The sequence below is a fragment of the Aotus nancymaae genome, unplaced genomic scaffold (assembly GCF_030222135.1).
Source record: "Aotus nancymaae isolate 86718 unplaced genomic scaffold, 86718_ANA_hifiasm-v0.15.2.pri h1tg000076l, whole genome shotgun sequence".
In the NCBI taxonomy this organism is placed as follows: domain Eukaryota; kingdom Metazoa; phylum Chordata; class Mammalia; order Primates; family Aotidae; genus Aotus; species Aotus nancymaae.
This window is the reverse complement of record NW_026988491.1, coordinates 21,034,804-21,050,429: the sequence shown is the minus strand read 5'-3', so window position 1 is coordinate 21,050,429 and position 15,626 is coordinate 21,034,804. Positions and strand designations below refer to the sequence as shown.

The following is a 15,626-nucleotide window of genomic DNA, read 5'->3' as shown; positions in this document are numbered from 1 at the left end:
CTTCGGGAGGAGCTGGACCCTCTGGGACGCCGCAGCGTGTCCGCGAACGCTGGGAGCCGGCCGCACGCGGGAGATGAGCGCGCCTCCGCCGTCCGCTCCAATCCCTAATGTCAACCCGGCTTTTCTTCCTTAAGTTAAAAGTTGCGCTTTAAACCAAGTGGGACGCAGATCCGGTAGCTGCCAGTTGGGTTTCAAAGTCCAGGGAGTTTTGGTCCGGGTAAAGTATTTTAGCCTCCGTGCGTCCTGCTGTAAAATGTGTAACCCCCTCTTGACAGCCGCCGCAGTCCTTAATGGGGGACTCCCTGTCCCCTCGGCCCCAGCCCTGAGCCCCCGGGTCCCACCCGCGCGGCACCCCTAGCGGCGGTCTCCGTGGATCTGTTCTGCCGGGGTGGGGAGCCAGATTCTGAGCCGCGGCCCCGCGTCCGAGGTGTGGAGCCACCGCCCCACGGGTAGCGGCCAACGGGGGCCCTAGCCCCACCTCTCCAGGCCCTGCTCCCTCGGTCCCGCCCCCCGGGAGGTTGGGTGGGGAGGCTGCAGGGGAGTAGGTCCCCCAGCCTCCGCCCCGGCCGCGCCCTCGCGTCTCCATGGCGATCCCTCCGGCGCGCACCTCCTTGCCGGCTCCCCCCGGGGCCGAACAATACGCGGCAGGGCCGGGGGCGGGGCGGGGCTGGGCCAGGGGCGGGGAGAGCCCGGGCGGAGGGGGCGCGGGCCGAGCGCATCGCCCAGGCAGCAGCCGGCCGCTGGGGTCTGCGCTGCGAGGTGCGGCCCAGCCCGCTCCGGGAACTCAGCCCCCGCTCCGCGCCGGGCCCGCCCCGCTTCCCACGCCCGCCAGGCCGAGCCCGCGCCGGAGCCACCTGGAGCCGCCTGGAGCCGCCGCCGCCGCAGGTTGATGCGCGGCGCCCTCCCGGGACGCGCGGAGGAGCCATCTTGAAACCAACTTCGCAAACTTTCGCAAAGTGCTCTCGAAGTGGAAGCTGCGGGGGAGGCCGGGCGCGCGGTCCCCACAGTCCCCGCCAGGACCCCCGGGGAGGCGGGACGCGGACCGCCCCGAGGGCCAGGCGCCGGGTGCGCGGGAGCCGCTCCCCGGCCGCGCCGGGTGGATGCGGAGGCGCGCTGGGTGCATGGATTGTGTTCGGGCGCCCGGCTCGGGCTCGGGCTCCGGGCCATGGCGCCGCCGTCGCCCGTGCTGCCCGTGCTGCTGCTCCTGGCCGCCGCCTTGCCGGCGCTGGGGCTGCGAGCGGCCGCCTGGGAGCTGCGCGTACCTGGCGGGGCCCGCGCCTTCGCCCTCGGGCCCGGCCGTACCTACGCGGTGGGCGCCGCGCAAACGCCCCGGGAGCTGCTGGACGTGGGCCGGGAGGGGTGGCTGGCAGGACGGCGGCGCGTCTCGGGCGCCGGGCCCCGGGGCTGCATGCACCTGGCGGGGCGCCCGCTGCCGCTGCAAGTCCGCTTGGCGGCCCGCGGTGCCCCGACGGCGCTGAGCCTCCGCCTGCGGGCGCGCGCGCAGCATCCCGGCTGCCGAGCCCGTGCCTGGCGCGCGCGGGCTGTGCTCCCAGGGCCTGGGCTCTGCGGGGCTCTCTGCTTCCCCGTCCCCGGTGGCGGCGCGGCCTTGCAGCAGTCAGTACTCGCAGCTCCGACCACCGTCCCCGCCTGCAGCTGCCCACCGCTTCCCGGGCCCCGCTGTCCCGGCCGCCCCATCTGTCTGCGTCTGCTGTGCGCCCTGCGATGCGCGGCTGGCACAGTCCGGGTGGAGCTGGCACTGGAGGCCGCCGCCTCGGGGACGCCCTCCGCGTCGCCATCGCCATCGCCGCCGCCGAACTTGCCCCAAACCTGGGCGGGGCCGGTGCGACGGGCCCGGCGGGGCACGAGCGGCCGAGGGAGCCTGAAGTTCCCGATGCCCAACTACCAGGTGGCGTTGTTTGAGAACGAGCCGGCGGGCACCCCCCTCCTCCAGCTTCACGCGCACTACACCATCGAGGGCGAGGAGGAGCGCGTGAGCTATTACATGGAGGGGCTGTTCGACGAGCGCTCCCGCGGCTACTTCCGCATTGACTCCGCCACGGGCGCGGTGAGCACAGCCAGCGAGCTGGACCGCGAGACCAAGGAGACGCACGTGCTCAGAGTAAAAGCCGTGGACTACAGCACGCCGCCGCGCTCGGCCACCACCTACATCACCGTCTTGGTCAAAGACACCAACGACCACAGTCCGGTCTTCGAGCAGTCGGAGTACCGCGAGCGCGTGCGGGAGAACCTCGAGGTGGGCTACGAGGTGCTGACCATCCGCGCCAGCGACCGCGACTCGCCCGTCAACGCCAACATGCGCTACCGCATGCTGGGGGGCGCTTGGGACGTCTTCCAGCTGAACGCGAGCTCCGGCGTGGTGAGCACGCGCGCGGTGCTGGACCGGGAGGAGGCGGCCGAGTACCAGCTGCTGGTGGAGGCCAGCGACCAGGGCCGCAACCCGGGCCCGCTCAGCGCCACGGCCACCGTGTACATCGAGGTGGAGGACGAGAATGACAACTACCCCCAGTTCAGTGAGCAGAACTACGTGGTCCAGGTGCCCGAGGACGTGGGGCTCAACACGGCTGTGCTGCGCGTGCAGGCCACAGACCGGGACCAGGGCCAGAACGCGGCCATTCACTACAGCATCCTCAGCGGGAACGTGGCCGGGCAGTTCTACCTGCACTCGCTGAGCGGGATCCTGGATGTGATCAACCCCCTGGATTTCGAGGATGTCCAGAAGTACTCGCTGAGCATCAAAGCCCAGGATGGGGGCCGGCCCCCGCTCATCAATTCCTCCGGAGTGGTGTCTGTGCAGGTGCTGGATGTCAATGACAACGAACCCATCTTTGTGAGCAGCCCCTTCCAGGCCACGGTGCTGGAGAATGTGCCCCTGGGCTACTCCGTGGTGCACATTCAGGCGGTGGACGCAGACTCTGGGGAGAACGCCCGGCTGCACTATCGCCTGGTGGACACGGCCTCCGCCTTTCTCGGGGGCGGCAGCGCTGGGCCTAAGAACCCTGTCCCGGCCCCGGACTTCCCCTTCCAGATCCACAACAGCTCTGGTTGGATCACTTTGTGTGCCGAGCTGGACCGTGAGGAGGTGGAGCATTATAGCTTCGGGGTGGAGGCGGTGGACCACGGCTCTCCCCCCATGAGCTCCTCCACCAGCGTCTCCATCACGGTGCTGGACGTGAACGACAACGACCCGGTGTTCACGCAGCCCACCTACGAGCTGCGTCTGAATGAGGATGCGGCCGTGGGGAGCAGCGTGCTGACCCTGCAGGCCAGAGACCGCGACGCCAACAGTGTGATCACCTACCAGCTCACTGGCGGCAACACCCGGAACCGCTTTGCGCTCAGCAGCCAGAGAGGGGGCGGCCTTATCACCCTGGCGCTACCTCTGGACTATAAGCAGGAGCAGCAGTACGTGCTGGCGGTGACAGCATCTGACGGCACACGGTCGCACACCGCGCATGTCCTCATCAATGTCACTGATGCCAACACCCACCGGCCGGTCTTTCAGAGCTCCCATTACACAGTGAGCGTCAGTGAGGACAGGCCCGTGGGCACCTCCATTGCTACCCTCAGTGCCAACGACGAGGACACAGGAGAGAATGCCCGCATCACCTACGTGATTCAGGACCCCGTGCCGCAGTTCCGCATTGACCCCGACAGTGGCACCATGTACACCATGATGGAGCTGGACTATGAGCACCAGGTCGCCTACACGCTGACCATCATGGCCCTGGACAATGGCATCCCGCAGAAGTCAGACACCACCACCCTGGAGATCCTCATCCTCGATGCCAATGACAACGCACCCCAGTTCCTGTGGGATTTCTACCAGGGTTCCATCTTTGAGGATGCTCCACCCTCAACCAGCATCCTCCAGGTGTCTGCCACGGACCGGGACTCGGGTCCCAATGGGCGTTTGCTGTACACCTTCCAGGGTGGGGACGACGGCGACGGGGACTTCTACATCGAGCCCACGTCCGGTGTCATCCGCACCCAGCGCCGGCTGGACCGGGAGAACGTGGCTGTGTACAACCTTTGGGCTGTGGCTGTGGATCGCGGCAGCCCCACTGCCCTAAGCGCCTCGGTGGAAATCCAGGTGACCATCTTGGACATTAATGACAATGCCCCCATGTTTGAGAAGGACGAGCTGGAGCTGTTTGTAGAGGAGAACAACCCAGTGGGGTCGGTGGTGGCAAAGATCCGTGCTCAGGACCCTGACGAAGGCCCCAATGCCCAGATCATGTATCAGATTGTGGAGGGTGACATGCGGCATTTCTTCCAGCTGGACCTGCTGAACGGGGACCTGCGTGCCCTGGTGGAGCTGGACTTTGAGGTCCGGCGGGAGTATGTGCTGGTGGTGCAGGCCACGTCGGCCCCGCTGGTGAGCCGAGCCACAGTGCACATTCTTCTCGTGGACCAGAATGACAACCCTCCGGTACTGCCTGACTTCCAGATCCTCTTCAACAACTATGTCACCAACAAGTCGAGCAGCTTCCCCACCGGCGTGATCGGCCGCATCCCGGCCCATGACCCTGACGTGTCGGACAGCCTCAACTACACCTTCCTGCGTGGCAACGAGCTGCACCTGCTGCTACTGGACCCCGCCACGGGCGAGCTGCAGCTCAGCCGGGACCTGGACAACAACCGGCCGCTGGAGGCGCTCATGGAGGTGTCCGTGTTTGGTGAGTGGCCGTTGGGGCGGGAGGAGCGGCTCCGGATGGGCCCCCTGGAGAACCTCAGGAACCCACCAAGGGCCTTGCCTGGCATGCCGGGGTGCATTTGGGCCGGGCACAGGGAACTCTGCAAGGATTTGTTGCCTCCGGTTGGATGTTGGGGGCGAGCGCCCCACATAGGCCCAGCAAGGGGGAGAGGCACCGCGCTGCTTCCGTCAGCATTTTCCTGGGAGCAGGCCTGCGCTTCTCCAAGTTCAAGACCAGAGCTCAGCGCCTTCCTCAGCAGGCTAGTGGCTCCTGAGTTACAGCTATTAAAATGTGGCCTCCGGGTGATCTGGGTCACAGGGTTTGCCTGGGTATGCTCTTTCATCAGCCAGCCACAGGCCTCTCTGGAAAGATCAGAGATCACTGCCCCTTCCATGTGCCAATTAATTCCAGGGTGGCACCGTTGGAGATTGTCAGACAGGCCCCTGAGTCACCCTGTAATGTAGCCGGTGTTCCCTTGGTCTTGCTTTTCTGTCTCCTCCAGATAATAACAGTCGGGCGGCTGTGTGCAGGGCTTTGTGTAAGCTCTTTGAAAAGCATAGCCTCATTTCATCTTGGCTTCTGTTCCTGGACACGGGCTTGTAATTTGGGTGCTGTTGAAGAGGCCTGCCCAGTTAGTGGTGGAGCCAGTGTGGGAAACTTGCTTGCCGGCCCTGGGGCTGGAGGTGAACAGAAGGGAGAGGAAACCTTGGCTCGAGGTCAGATGCTTGGCAGGTCCTCCACGCCTCTGACCCCGAGGGCCAGGGCTGGCCTTTGGTGCTGGGGAGGGGTACTAATAGAATGTGTTGGAATTGGGAGAGGCAGAAGAGAAAGAAGAACTTTGCGGGGCCTGGGGGAACAATAAAGGTCCCCCAGTGGCGCTTTGAGGTTTGCCTGACCATTCATCCAAGGGTGCTGGTGCAGGCAGGTGACCTTATTTATAAGATCCCGGCCAGGAAGAGCTCAGATTGGCTCGCTGCTTGAGTCAGTTTCAGAGGAGCTATTTAAACAGTGAGTTATTAGGATACAGCATTGCCACGGGAGCCCTAGAAGAATTAACAAGTTAACTTTCTGATTTGTTTTGTTTCCGAGGTTGGCTGTAATTCTGTGATACAGGAGGGGTTGGATTGCTAACAGCTTCCAGTTACAGTTGTTTGCTTATAGGATGTGAAACTCACAGATTCAGTTTTGATATGATACAAACCTTCTGTGCAGTGTTGGCAGTACAGTCGATTTGTTGGTGAATATTTTAGGTTTTGTGAGATTGTAAAATGTGTGGAGAATATGGAATAGGCTCTTAAGGGTGAATTAATTGGGATTATGGATATTCTTAGGAAGTTTTTCTTCTGTACCACTTTATCTGATAGAATGGGAAATTTGGCCTGTTTAAAAATGACTTGGCCCAATAATAGGGTTTAGATTTAACGAGGGACAAGGTAGTGGGAACAGTTCCGTGCTGGACACGGGGATGTTTTGTGTGTCTGCGGCATCAGTAATGTGGGTCCCCCCGCCGTTAGTCAGACAGCTGGATTGAGGAAGGATTCCCTTCCAAGGAGGCTGGTTCCTGAGGCCGTCTCACCCGGGGCGCACAGCCTGGACCACAGTTGAAGGTGGGCTGGGGTCTCCACACTTTGTAGTCACCGTCTCCATCATCCAGTTCTTGGCTCTGCTGCTTTGCTGACATGCCCTCGTGTAAATCAGGTACTGGGGCCTCATGCACACACACCCCACCCCACCCCAGATGACAATGGTTACCTTTGACTGGGCTCCAGCGAGCGGTTTTCTTTACTCTTTTACTGGCGCTGTCTTTGTTTCCCTGGTAACTGGGAGTTGAGTGGTGTTATGCTGCTGCTCGTTTTACAGATGAAGACACTGAGGCTCAGAGGTGTTGAGTGACATCCTCAGGGCTGCACAGCCAGTGGGCAGGAGCACTTGGCATTAAACCACGATCCGCAGAAAACAGGCCGCCCTTCACATTCCCCCTCTTCTTTAAGAGAACATTTTTGACGAATTAATTGCTAAACTGAATTATTCCAGTGTCAAATGGATGCTCTGCTTTAACGTAGGCATATGACCGGGCACGGTGGCTCACGCCTGTAATCCCAGCACTTTGGGAGGCCGAGGCGAGTGGATCACCTGAGGTCAGGAGTTCGAGACCAGCCTGGCCAACATGGTGAAACCCTGTCTTTACTAAAAATACAAAAATTAGTCGGGCATAGTGGCAATGCCTGTAGTCCCAGCTGTTTGGGAGGCTGAGGCAGGAGAATCATTTGAACCTGAGAGGTAGAGGTTGCAGTGAGCTGAGATCCTGCCACTGCACTACAGCCTGGGCAACAGAGTGAGATTCTATCTCTAAATAAATAAATAAGAAAGATAAAATAAAGTAGGCATTCTAGGATGTGCAGAAACCTCAGACCATTTCACTAGGATTTAATGCTCCAAAGAAACAAATCACTATGACCATAAGATCTGTAGTTCCAGACGGCAAAGCACCTGGTAGAAAACAGAGCAAACAAAAAGATCAGCCCTTGACTTAACTGGAGGTTTTATTAAGGAACAATGCAGGGAAGCGGTGGTTTCAAACTCATCCACTGTTTTCAATGGAGTGTTGTTGGCTCCCCAGGATTTACGGCCATGCCCTAAAGCCTTTGATGCAATATTACGGCTCAGGAGGTGCCGCATGGAACAGGCCTGCATGGGAAATTTGGCCTGTTTAAAATGACTTGGCCCAATAATAGGGTTTAGGTTTAATATGGGACAAGGTGGTGGGAACAGGGGCAGGGATGTTTTGTGTTTAGTGGGAACCATTGACTAGGTTTAGTGGGAGCCATTCCAGAGGGATGGGAGTGCGGGGGGGCCACCTGGGGCTGGACCTGGGCAGGCATGCGTGGTGGGGGCAGTTCATTTAGCCTGGCCTGGGCTTGAACACCATCACTGTGACTGTGAGTAGATAATTATTGATGGTTTTATATAGCCCACCAAGGACAAAACATTTTTGGAAAAATGTTTGAAGTCTGAATATAGTGAAATTCAAATAGCTGCCATTTTTGAATGACATCCAGCAATACAAGATGTTCATTTTATGTGGTGGTCTTTGAATGAGATTTTAAATTCTGTGATAGGAACTTTGTATTAGGAGCGTGTGTAAAAGCTGTGTGTGTGTTTTTCAGCACAACGTGGCTGATGACCCGATGGACGACTCAAACCTGGAATATGCTCTGTGTTCTTTCTGGACAGTGGCCTTTCAGAAGCACTGACATTCTTTGTTTTATTTTATTTTTAATTTAAAAAAACAGGGCCAGATGCAGTGGCTCACGCCTGTAATCCCAGCACTTTGAGAGGCCGAGGCGGGCGGATCACGAGGTCAAGAGATCAAGACCATCCTGGCCAATGTGGTGAAACCCCGTCTCTATTAAAAATATAAAAATTAGCCGGACGTGGTGGCACATGCCTGCAATCCCAGCTACTCAGGCGGCTGAGGCAGGAGAATCGCTTGAACCTGGGAGTTGGAGGTTGCAGTGAGCCAAGATTGCACCATTGCACTCCAGCCTGGGCGACAGTCAGACTCTGTCTCGAAAAAAAGAATTATACAATGAATTATATATAATATGTAAACTATAATGAATTATATAAAATTATATACACAAATTTGGGTACGTATGTATAGATGTGTGTGTGTGTGTGTGTGTGTGTATGTGTGTGTATGAGACAGGGTCTTGCTCTGTTGCCCAGACTTGAGTGCAGTGGCGTGATCATGACTCATGTCAGTCTTCATCTCAGCTCTCTGCACCACCACACCTGACTTTTTTTTATTTTTAGTAGAGACAGGGTCTCATGATGTTACTCAGTCTGGCTTCCAACTCCTGAGCTCAAGTGATCCGTCTGCCTTGGCCTCCCAAAGTGCTGGGATTACCAGCATGAGCTACTGTGCCTGGCCTCTCTTTTAGTTATTTTTGAATGAACAATTAAATTATTATTGACTATAGTCTCCTATTGGGCTAAATACTGGGTCTTATTCTTTTTTTTTTTTTTTTTTTTGAGATGGAGTCTTAATCTCCCAGGCTGGAGTGCAGTGGCATGATCTAGGCTAACTGCAACCTCCACCTCCTGAGTTCAACGGATTCTCCTACCTCAGCCTCACGAGTAGCTGGGATTACAGGCGCCTGCACCACACCCAGCTAATTTTTGTATGTTTAGTAGAGATAATGTTTCACCATGTTGGCCAGGCTGATCTCGAACTCCTGACCTCAGGTGATCCACCTGCCTTGGCTTCCCAAAGTGCTGGGCTTGTAGGCGTGAGCCACTGGGCCTGGCCTTATTCATTTTTTAAACTATTTTTTTTTACCCATTAATCATTCCACCTTCCTCCCCTACCCCCTTCCCATGCTCTGGTAACCCTTCTTGTATTCTCTAGCCCCACGAGTTCGATTGCTTTGATTTTTAGATCCCACAAGCAAGTGTGAACGTGGGGTATTTTCTTTGTGTGCCTGGCTTATTTCACTTCACATAATGCCCTCCAGGTCCATCCATGTCGTTGCAGATGACAGGATCCCGTCCTTTTTTATAGTGGAATAGTACACCACTGTGCATATGCACCACATTTCCTTTACCCACTCATCTGTTGACGGACCACGTTATTTTTAATTCACCTTGAACGTGTGCCTGTGGGTGCCCGGCTGGAGGCCTCTCATGCAGAACGCAGCGCTTGGGAGCAATGTGATGTCCCTGCCTCTCCCACTGTGTATGTGCTGCAGACCCAGGGATGTGGGAAAGTTGGTGTTTGTGGGTAAGAATGATTGGCGGATGAGTCATCCAGGCATGTCAGAAAATACTGGAACTCAGTGAAATAACAAGATTGAGTAACTTCGCCGTTTACTTTGGTGGGGAGTGGAGGGTATAAAGCCGTCTAGGCTTGATAAAGCTTCCATAAGTGTTTGCCTAGTTAAATACAGGATATCGCAGTGGCTTTTAAACAGACGATTGCAAACAAGGAAGTAGGAGCGGGCTGCTGTTTGGGCGTCGTCTGGATGCATAGCATCATGCTCTTCTGGAACTCATGAGGTGGAGAAGGACTGCACCATCTTTTTTTTTTTTTTGAGATGGAGTCTCTGGAGTGCAATGGCATGATCTTGGCTCACCACAACCTCCACCTCCCAGGTTCGAGTGATTCTTCTGCCTCAGCCTCCCTAGTAGCTAGGATTATAGGTGCCCGCCACTACGCCCAGCTAATTTTTATGTTTTTATAGAGACAGGGTTTCACCATGTTGGCCAGGCTGGTCTTGAACTCCTGACCTCAGGTGATCCACCTGCTTCGGCCTCCCAAAGTGCTGGGATTACAGGCGTGAGCCACCATGCCCAGCCTGGATCTGACCATCTTAAATTGCTTCAGTGGCTGTGAGAGTGTCAAACCTTCCCAGGAGAGTTAGGTGCTTTTGGCAACGATTTAACCGTTTCAGGGCTCTGGTAAGTTTGGAGATAGTCGATTGGTCATCCTTTGAGAAACACTGCCTCAGGAATAAAGAGTGTTGATTCATTTATCAAGCACCTGCTGTGTGCGAAGGCCTGGAGAGCCAGTGTGACCCTGACTTCCTGTGGCTGGGTGGAGATGGACCATCGGGAGTGAGGGGGCTGAGCTCAGGGGCAGGGCGGTGGTCCCAGGTGCAGGCAAGGGCGGGCTGGGACTCTCCTGTACCCCCCAGGCACGTGCAATGTGTGCTGGGCAGCGAGACCGGAGTCGGGGGGATCCCCCAGGTCGGGAGAGGGCTGAGCGTGGAGGGTTTGGTGGGACCGCTCGGGAGCATGTAGGTAAGAGCTGGGGCCCATGTCCCAGCTGCTGGGTGGTGAGACTGCGCAGGAGGGAAGCTCGGGACATCAGGCTTGCTGCAGTGTGGGGTGGCTGTGGAGGGTGGGTGGCTGAGGAGAGCTTTGCCAGCTTAGACAGTCAGATGCATCTCAGCCAATATGCTCCATGTGCCAGGAACTCTCCCAGGCTATGCCTGCACTGTGACCTGCAATTCTCTCGACACCACCCTAGGGCGTGGAAGGTATTGTCACCACCTCCCTCCCAGAGATGAGCAAACCAAGGACAGGGCTCCCAGGGCAGCAGCTTGTGGTGGCAGCAGTGGACTTTGAACCTGGACTGGGCAGCTCCTGAGCCACGTTCCCTGTCTGTGCTTGCCAGATGAAACCGGCTCTGGGAGGATGAGAGAGGCGCGTTCCTGAGCCGGAGTGCTGACTAGGAATCGGCTTTGGGGGGAAGATCGAGGCCACTTTTGGTCCCATGTGGCTGGGCATCTTGGAGATTGTCCTAAAGTTGATTGTGTGTGCAGGTTCAGACTGGGGAGACCAGCTGGGGCCACAGACACAGAAATGAGGATGCTGGCAGTTAGGAGGGGACCCAGGCCCAACTTTGAGAAGCCACAGCCTGAGTGGCCTGCTGGGTGGGGAACAGTCTGCTTGGGAGCTGGAGCAGGAGTAACCACGTGCAGGGGAGGGCCCTAGAGGCTGAGGGAGGGCAAGGGTCTCCAAGGGGGTCATCCGTGATGGATGTCATCTGGCGGTCGGAGAACCTGAGGACAGAGGTGTGACCTGGGTCAGCCAAGGGCAGGCCCTTGGTGGCCTCTGTGAGATCTGAGTGGAGTGGTTTGGGGGCGCCTCTGAGGAGCGGATGACAAGGTCCCTGGCACGAGTGGGTTGGGAGTGTCAAAGGAAAGGCGGGTGCCATGGGGACGGGGCCTGCACAAGGCTGAGCTAAAGGCCCAGCAGAGTTGGCAGGTTATGCGCAGCACCCAGCCATCCTGCAGCCCGACCTGTGTTCACGCGTGGGCACCAGCCCCTCTCAGGGGCGTTGGGAGTGGGCAGTGCGGGGTCTTTCCAGTGTCTTCCAGAGGGCTGCTGTGCACAAGCTTTGTAGACGGCGATGCCAGGACAGTAACTTCCGCCTCCCTCTGAGTCATCACACCTGGAGAAGATGGGGGGAGCAGGAGGCTGACGGGAAAAGGGGTCCTGGGAGTGTGCAAGGGGCCGAAGGCCCTCGGGACATGGACTCACCAGGGCAGGGCGCCCACCAGTTGCCGGGAGGTCTGTGTTTGGCCCCACGTACCGACCAGGATGTCGAGAGACCATTTTTAAAAGTCCGGGTGAAGTAGCAGGCAGGTGAAACTCCGGGCTTTCCTGGGCAGGAGCGGGTCAGGAAGTTTGGTGCTGGCCACGCCCAGAACGGCCTGTGTTCCTGAGCATGCCAGAACCCCGTGCTGGCCCCACTGTCACTGCTGAAGGGTCGCCTTGGGTCTGGGCTGGCACATTTTGAAACCCGATAGCAGAACCTGTTCAGGAACGGGATCGGTGGGTAGGTGGGGCCTGGGGCCCCTGGCAGCGGCCACCTTAGCTGGGGTGTGGCCTGTGGCCTGGTGCCACGGGGCTCATCCCTGCCAGCACTTGGATTCAAACAGAAGTAGATTTTATCGTGTGGGTACAGCATGTGGAAAGTATTCATGAGTTTGGTGTGATTTCTTCAGTTCACAGCCTTGGGGGAAATTGTTTTCTAAGTTTTTTCTTCTTTTCCTGTAACCTGAACACGTGGGTTCATATAAATGCCCCAGATTCCCTAGAATGGAATTCCTGAATGCTGGGAGGGATGGTGGTAAACGACCTTCTTTTTTTCTGTTTGTTTTTTGAGACAGAGTTTCGCTCTTGTTGCCCAGGCTGGAGTGCAATGGTGGGATCTCAGCTCACCGCAACCTCCGCCTCCTGGGTTCAAGCAATTCTCCTGCCTCAACCGCCCAAGTAATTGGGATTCCAAGCACCTACCACCACACCCGGCTAATTTTGTATTTTTAGTAGAGATGGGGTTTCTCCATGTTGGTCAGACTGGTCTCGAACTCCCAACCTCAGGTGATCCGCCTGCCTCGGCCTCTCAAAGTGCTGGGATTAGAGGCGTGAGCCACCATGCACGGCTGTAAACGACGCTCTTTAATTCAGTGACCCAGCCTTCCTCTTGCTTGTTTTGGGAGGGCAGCAGTGTCCTCACGAGGAAATGCAGGCAGAGGTTTCAGCCATGAGGGTCCAGAGGCCGGCCTTGCATTAGCGGCTGCTCCTCGTGGAGGCCCCTGGGCTTCCCTCTCCTGTTGCCTATGGGCCTGGGGCCTGGGAGGAGGTGTGGATTATGTCTGGAGTGAACCAGACGGGACCCGGGGAGGGGGCTGCCTGCCAGGTGGAGGGCCCGCTGACTTTATTTGGGGTCCCAAGGGGAGCCACGCGGAAGCACGGACAGAGCCCGGAAGCCGTTTTCGGCTCCTCCCGCACGTGCTGGGGGACGTAGCCCTGGGTGAAGGGATGGGCGTTTTTCAGGAAAACACCGGTGGTGGAATTCTCATGCTTTCACTTCAGGTAAGGACTTGTGGAGACCTCAGTGATCAGGTCCCCTTTTTGGGCGTGAACATTCCAAAGCTGGGAAAAGCCCCACAGCAGCCTTTTAGTGGTGTGTTCCCTCCAGTGCCAACTCTCCTGTCCTGGATAAAGGCCAAGGGCTCTTAAAGAAAACACACGCACACGCACACGCACGTGCACGCACACGCACCCATGCACACACACGCGCGGACACATGCACACGCACGCGCACACATGCACATGCACACACATGCATGTGCACACACACGCACGCACACACATGCACACACGCACACACACACGTAGCAGGGGTGGGGGCCACTTTCAGAGTCCTTGTGTGTGGTGACACCTTTCCTTCCAGCCCCCCGACACACTGACTTCACCCCTTCTGGTTGTCATGGGGAGGGTGCAGGGGACAGGGTGCGTCCCTCGGAGCTGTGGGCCTTGTTTGGGGGCTTGAGCATGTCCCAGGCACAAGGGGCTGGCCTGTAAGAGGGGGATCGTGCAGCCAAGGAGGCTGGCCCAGAGCAGAGGTGATTCAGAGGTAGGCGTGAGACAAGAGCGCTGTTCCCGGCCGCCTGGGTCTGTGCTTCCCACCGCCTGGAGGCCTGTTCGGGCTGTGCCTACATCATCTCAGTGAAGACTTACAGGATCCCCGTGGTATGGGCAGAGAAACTGAGGCTAGAGAGCTGGTAGCAGCAGGAAGAGCCAGGCGCAGACTCTGGGGTCTGAGTGCTCTAATCACCATGCTGATGGCCCCCTTCGGTTACTTCTGTCTGCCGGTGGTGAGGCCCTGGGATACAGAGTTGGGGATTTCTGAGGATGGAAGCTCACTGTGAGTGACTACCTTGCCTGAAACGGGATGGCTGAGAGTTACCTGCATGTGGTGCCTGATTGAGCAGGGGGCAGCCGTGCTGCAGGATTGCTGGAGAGGCTAAGGCTGGAGAAAGGGCTCCTAGGAGCCTTCTCTGGGTCCGTATGAGGTTTCTTCTTGTCACAAGAAGCGGTGGAGTGCAGGACTGGTGGGCACCAGCTGCAGGGAGGCAGGCGTGTCACTGGCCAGAGCTGGAGGCTCTATTTGGTGGGCCGGGGGAGGCAGTTGCCAGATGAGGAGCCAGCTCAGAGCAGTGGCTGATGGGGGGCCAGATGAGGGACCTTCCAGCTCAGAGAGTCCAGATTCTTACTGACCAGGGAGCGGCCTTCCTCCTGCCCTCCATTCTTCCCTCCCTCCCTCCCTCTATCCCTCCATCCCTCTGTGGGAAGTAGACCCCCAACTATCCATCCACCCACCAAGATCTATCTATCTATCTATCTGAGACAGAGTCTTGCTCTGTCACCCAGACTGGAGTGCAGTGGTGTAGTCTCGGCCCACTGCAGCCTCTGCCTCATGGGTTCAAGCGATTCTCATGCTTCAGCCTCTTGAGTATGTGGACTCTAGGCACCCACCACCACGGCTGGCTAATTTTTGTATTTTTAGTAGAGACGGGGTTTCACCATGTTGGCCAGGGTGGTCTTGAACTCCTGACCTCAGGTGATCTGCCGGCCTCGGCCTCCCACAGTGCTGGGATGACGGGCCTGAGCCACTGAGCCTGGCAAAGATTTTTCTTTCTTTGTTTTTTTTTTTTTAAAGACGAGGTTTCACCATGTTGGTCAGGCTGGTCTTGAACTCCCGACCTCAGGTGATCCACCCGCCTTGGCCTCCAAAGTGGATTTTTCTTTCTTTTTAATAGCCTGTTTTTATTCTCAGTTCTGTATCTTCTTTTAAATACTTTAGGATTTTTTTTTTTCATATCTAATCTAAATGACACTTGGTTAAGGTAAACTAACAGCAATTAATTCAAATAAAATCCCATGCCCTGTCAGCATTCGGAGATAAGAATGCTCCTGCAGGCAATAACCGTTTGTCAGTGAGTTGATTGTTCAGGCTGCCCCGAGGTTCCGCAGTCGGCCAAGGTCCCAGCGGTGTCCTTTGATGTGTTGTGATGCTGGCTGTGGGACTCGTTCTCCGCGTTGGAGACGGCATGAGATCTCACCAGAGATGAGGCCTGGGTCGAGCCCCACTCTCTGCCCGGTGCAGATTGTTTGACGCTGGGCAAGACTGGCTGCCTCTGGGCCTCAGGAGGTGGACTGGCCATCGCCTGGGGCCCCTTCCCTGCTGCCTCTCATGCGTCTGTAGGTTAGGGGTTGGAAAAGCAGAAATCCAGCCAGAAGATCTGACTGTGATTTGGGAAACCTCCTTTTTCTTGCCCATGTATGTTGCAAGTGCTGAGAAATTATCCCATTTAAAAACTGTTATGAAACATTTGCAAATCATATATCTTATAAGGGATTAATATCCAGACTATGGAAAGAACTACAATTTGGTCAGGCGTGGTGGCTCACGCCTGTAATCCCAGCACTTTGGGAGGCTGAGGTGGGTGGATCACCTGAGGTCAGGAGTTCGAGACCAGCCTGGCCAACACGGAGAAACCCTGTCTCTACTAAAAATACAAAATTAGCCGGGCGTGGTGGCACATGCCTGTAATC

General features: G+C 57.2%; 1 protein-coding gene across 2 annotated transcripts in view; it reads left to right on the top strand.

Moving 5' to 3' along the window:
• Window positions 1–1,165: 1,165 nt before the first annotated feature.
• Window positions 1,166–15,626, top strand: part of CELSR1 (cadherin EGF LAG seven-pass G-type receptor 1) — a 177,214-nt gene continuing 162,753 nt past the window's right edge. For both annotated transcript variants that reach the window (XM_064368229.1, XM_064368228.1), the window contains exon 1: window positions 1,166–4,697. In XM_064368229.1, the coding sequence (XP_064224299.1) occupies window positions 1,166–4,697 (3,532 nt within the window). The remainder of the gene's footprint in view (window positions 4,698–15,626) is intronic.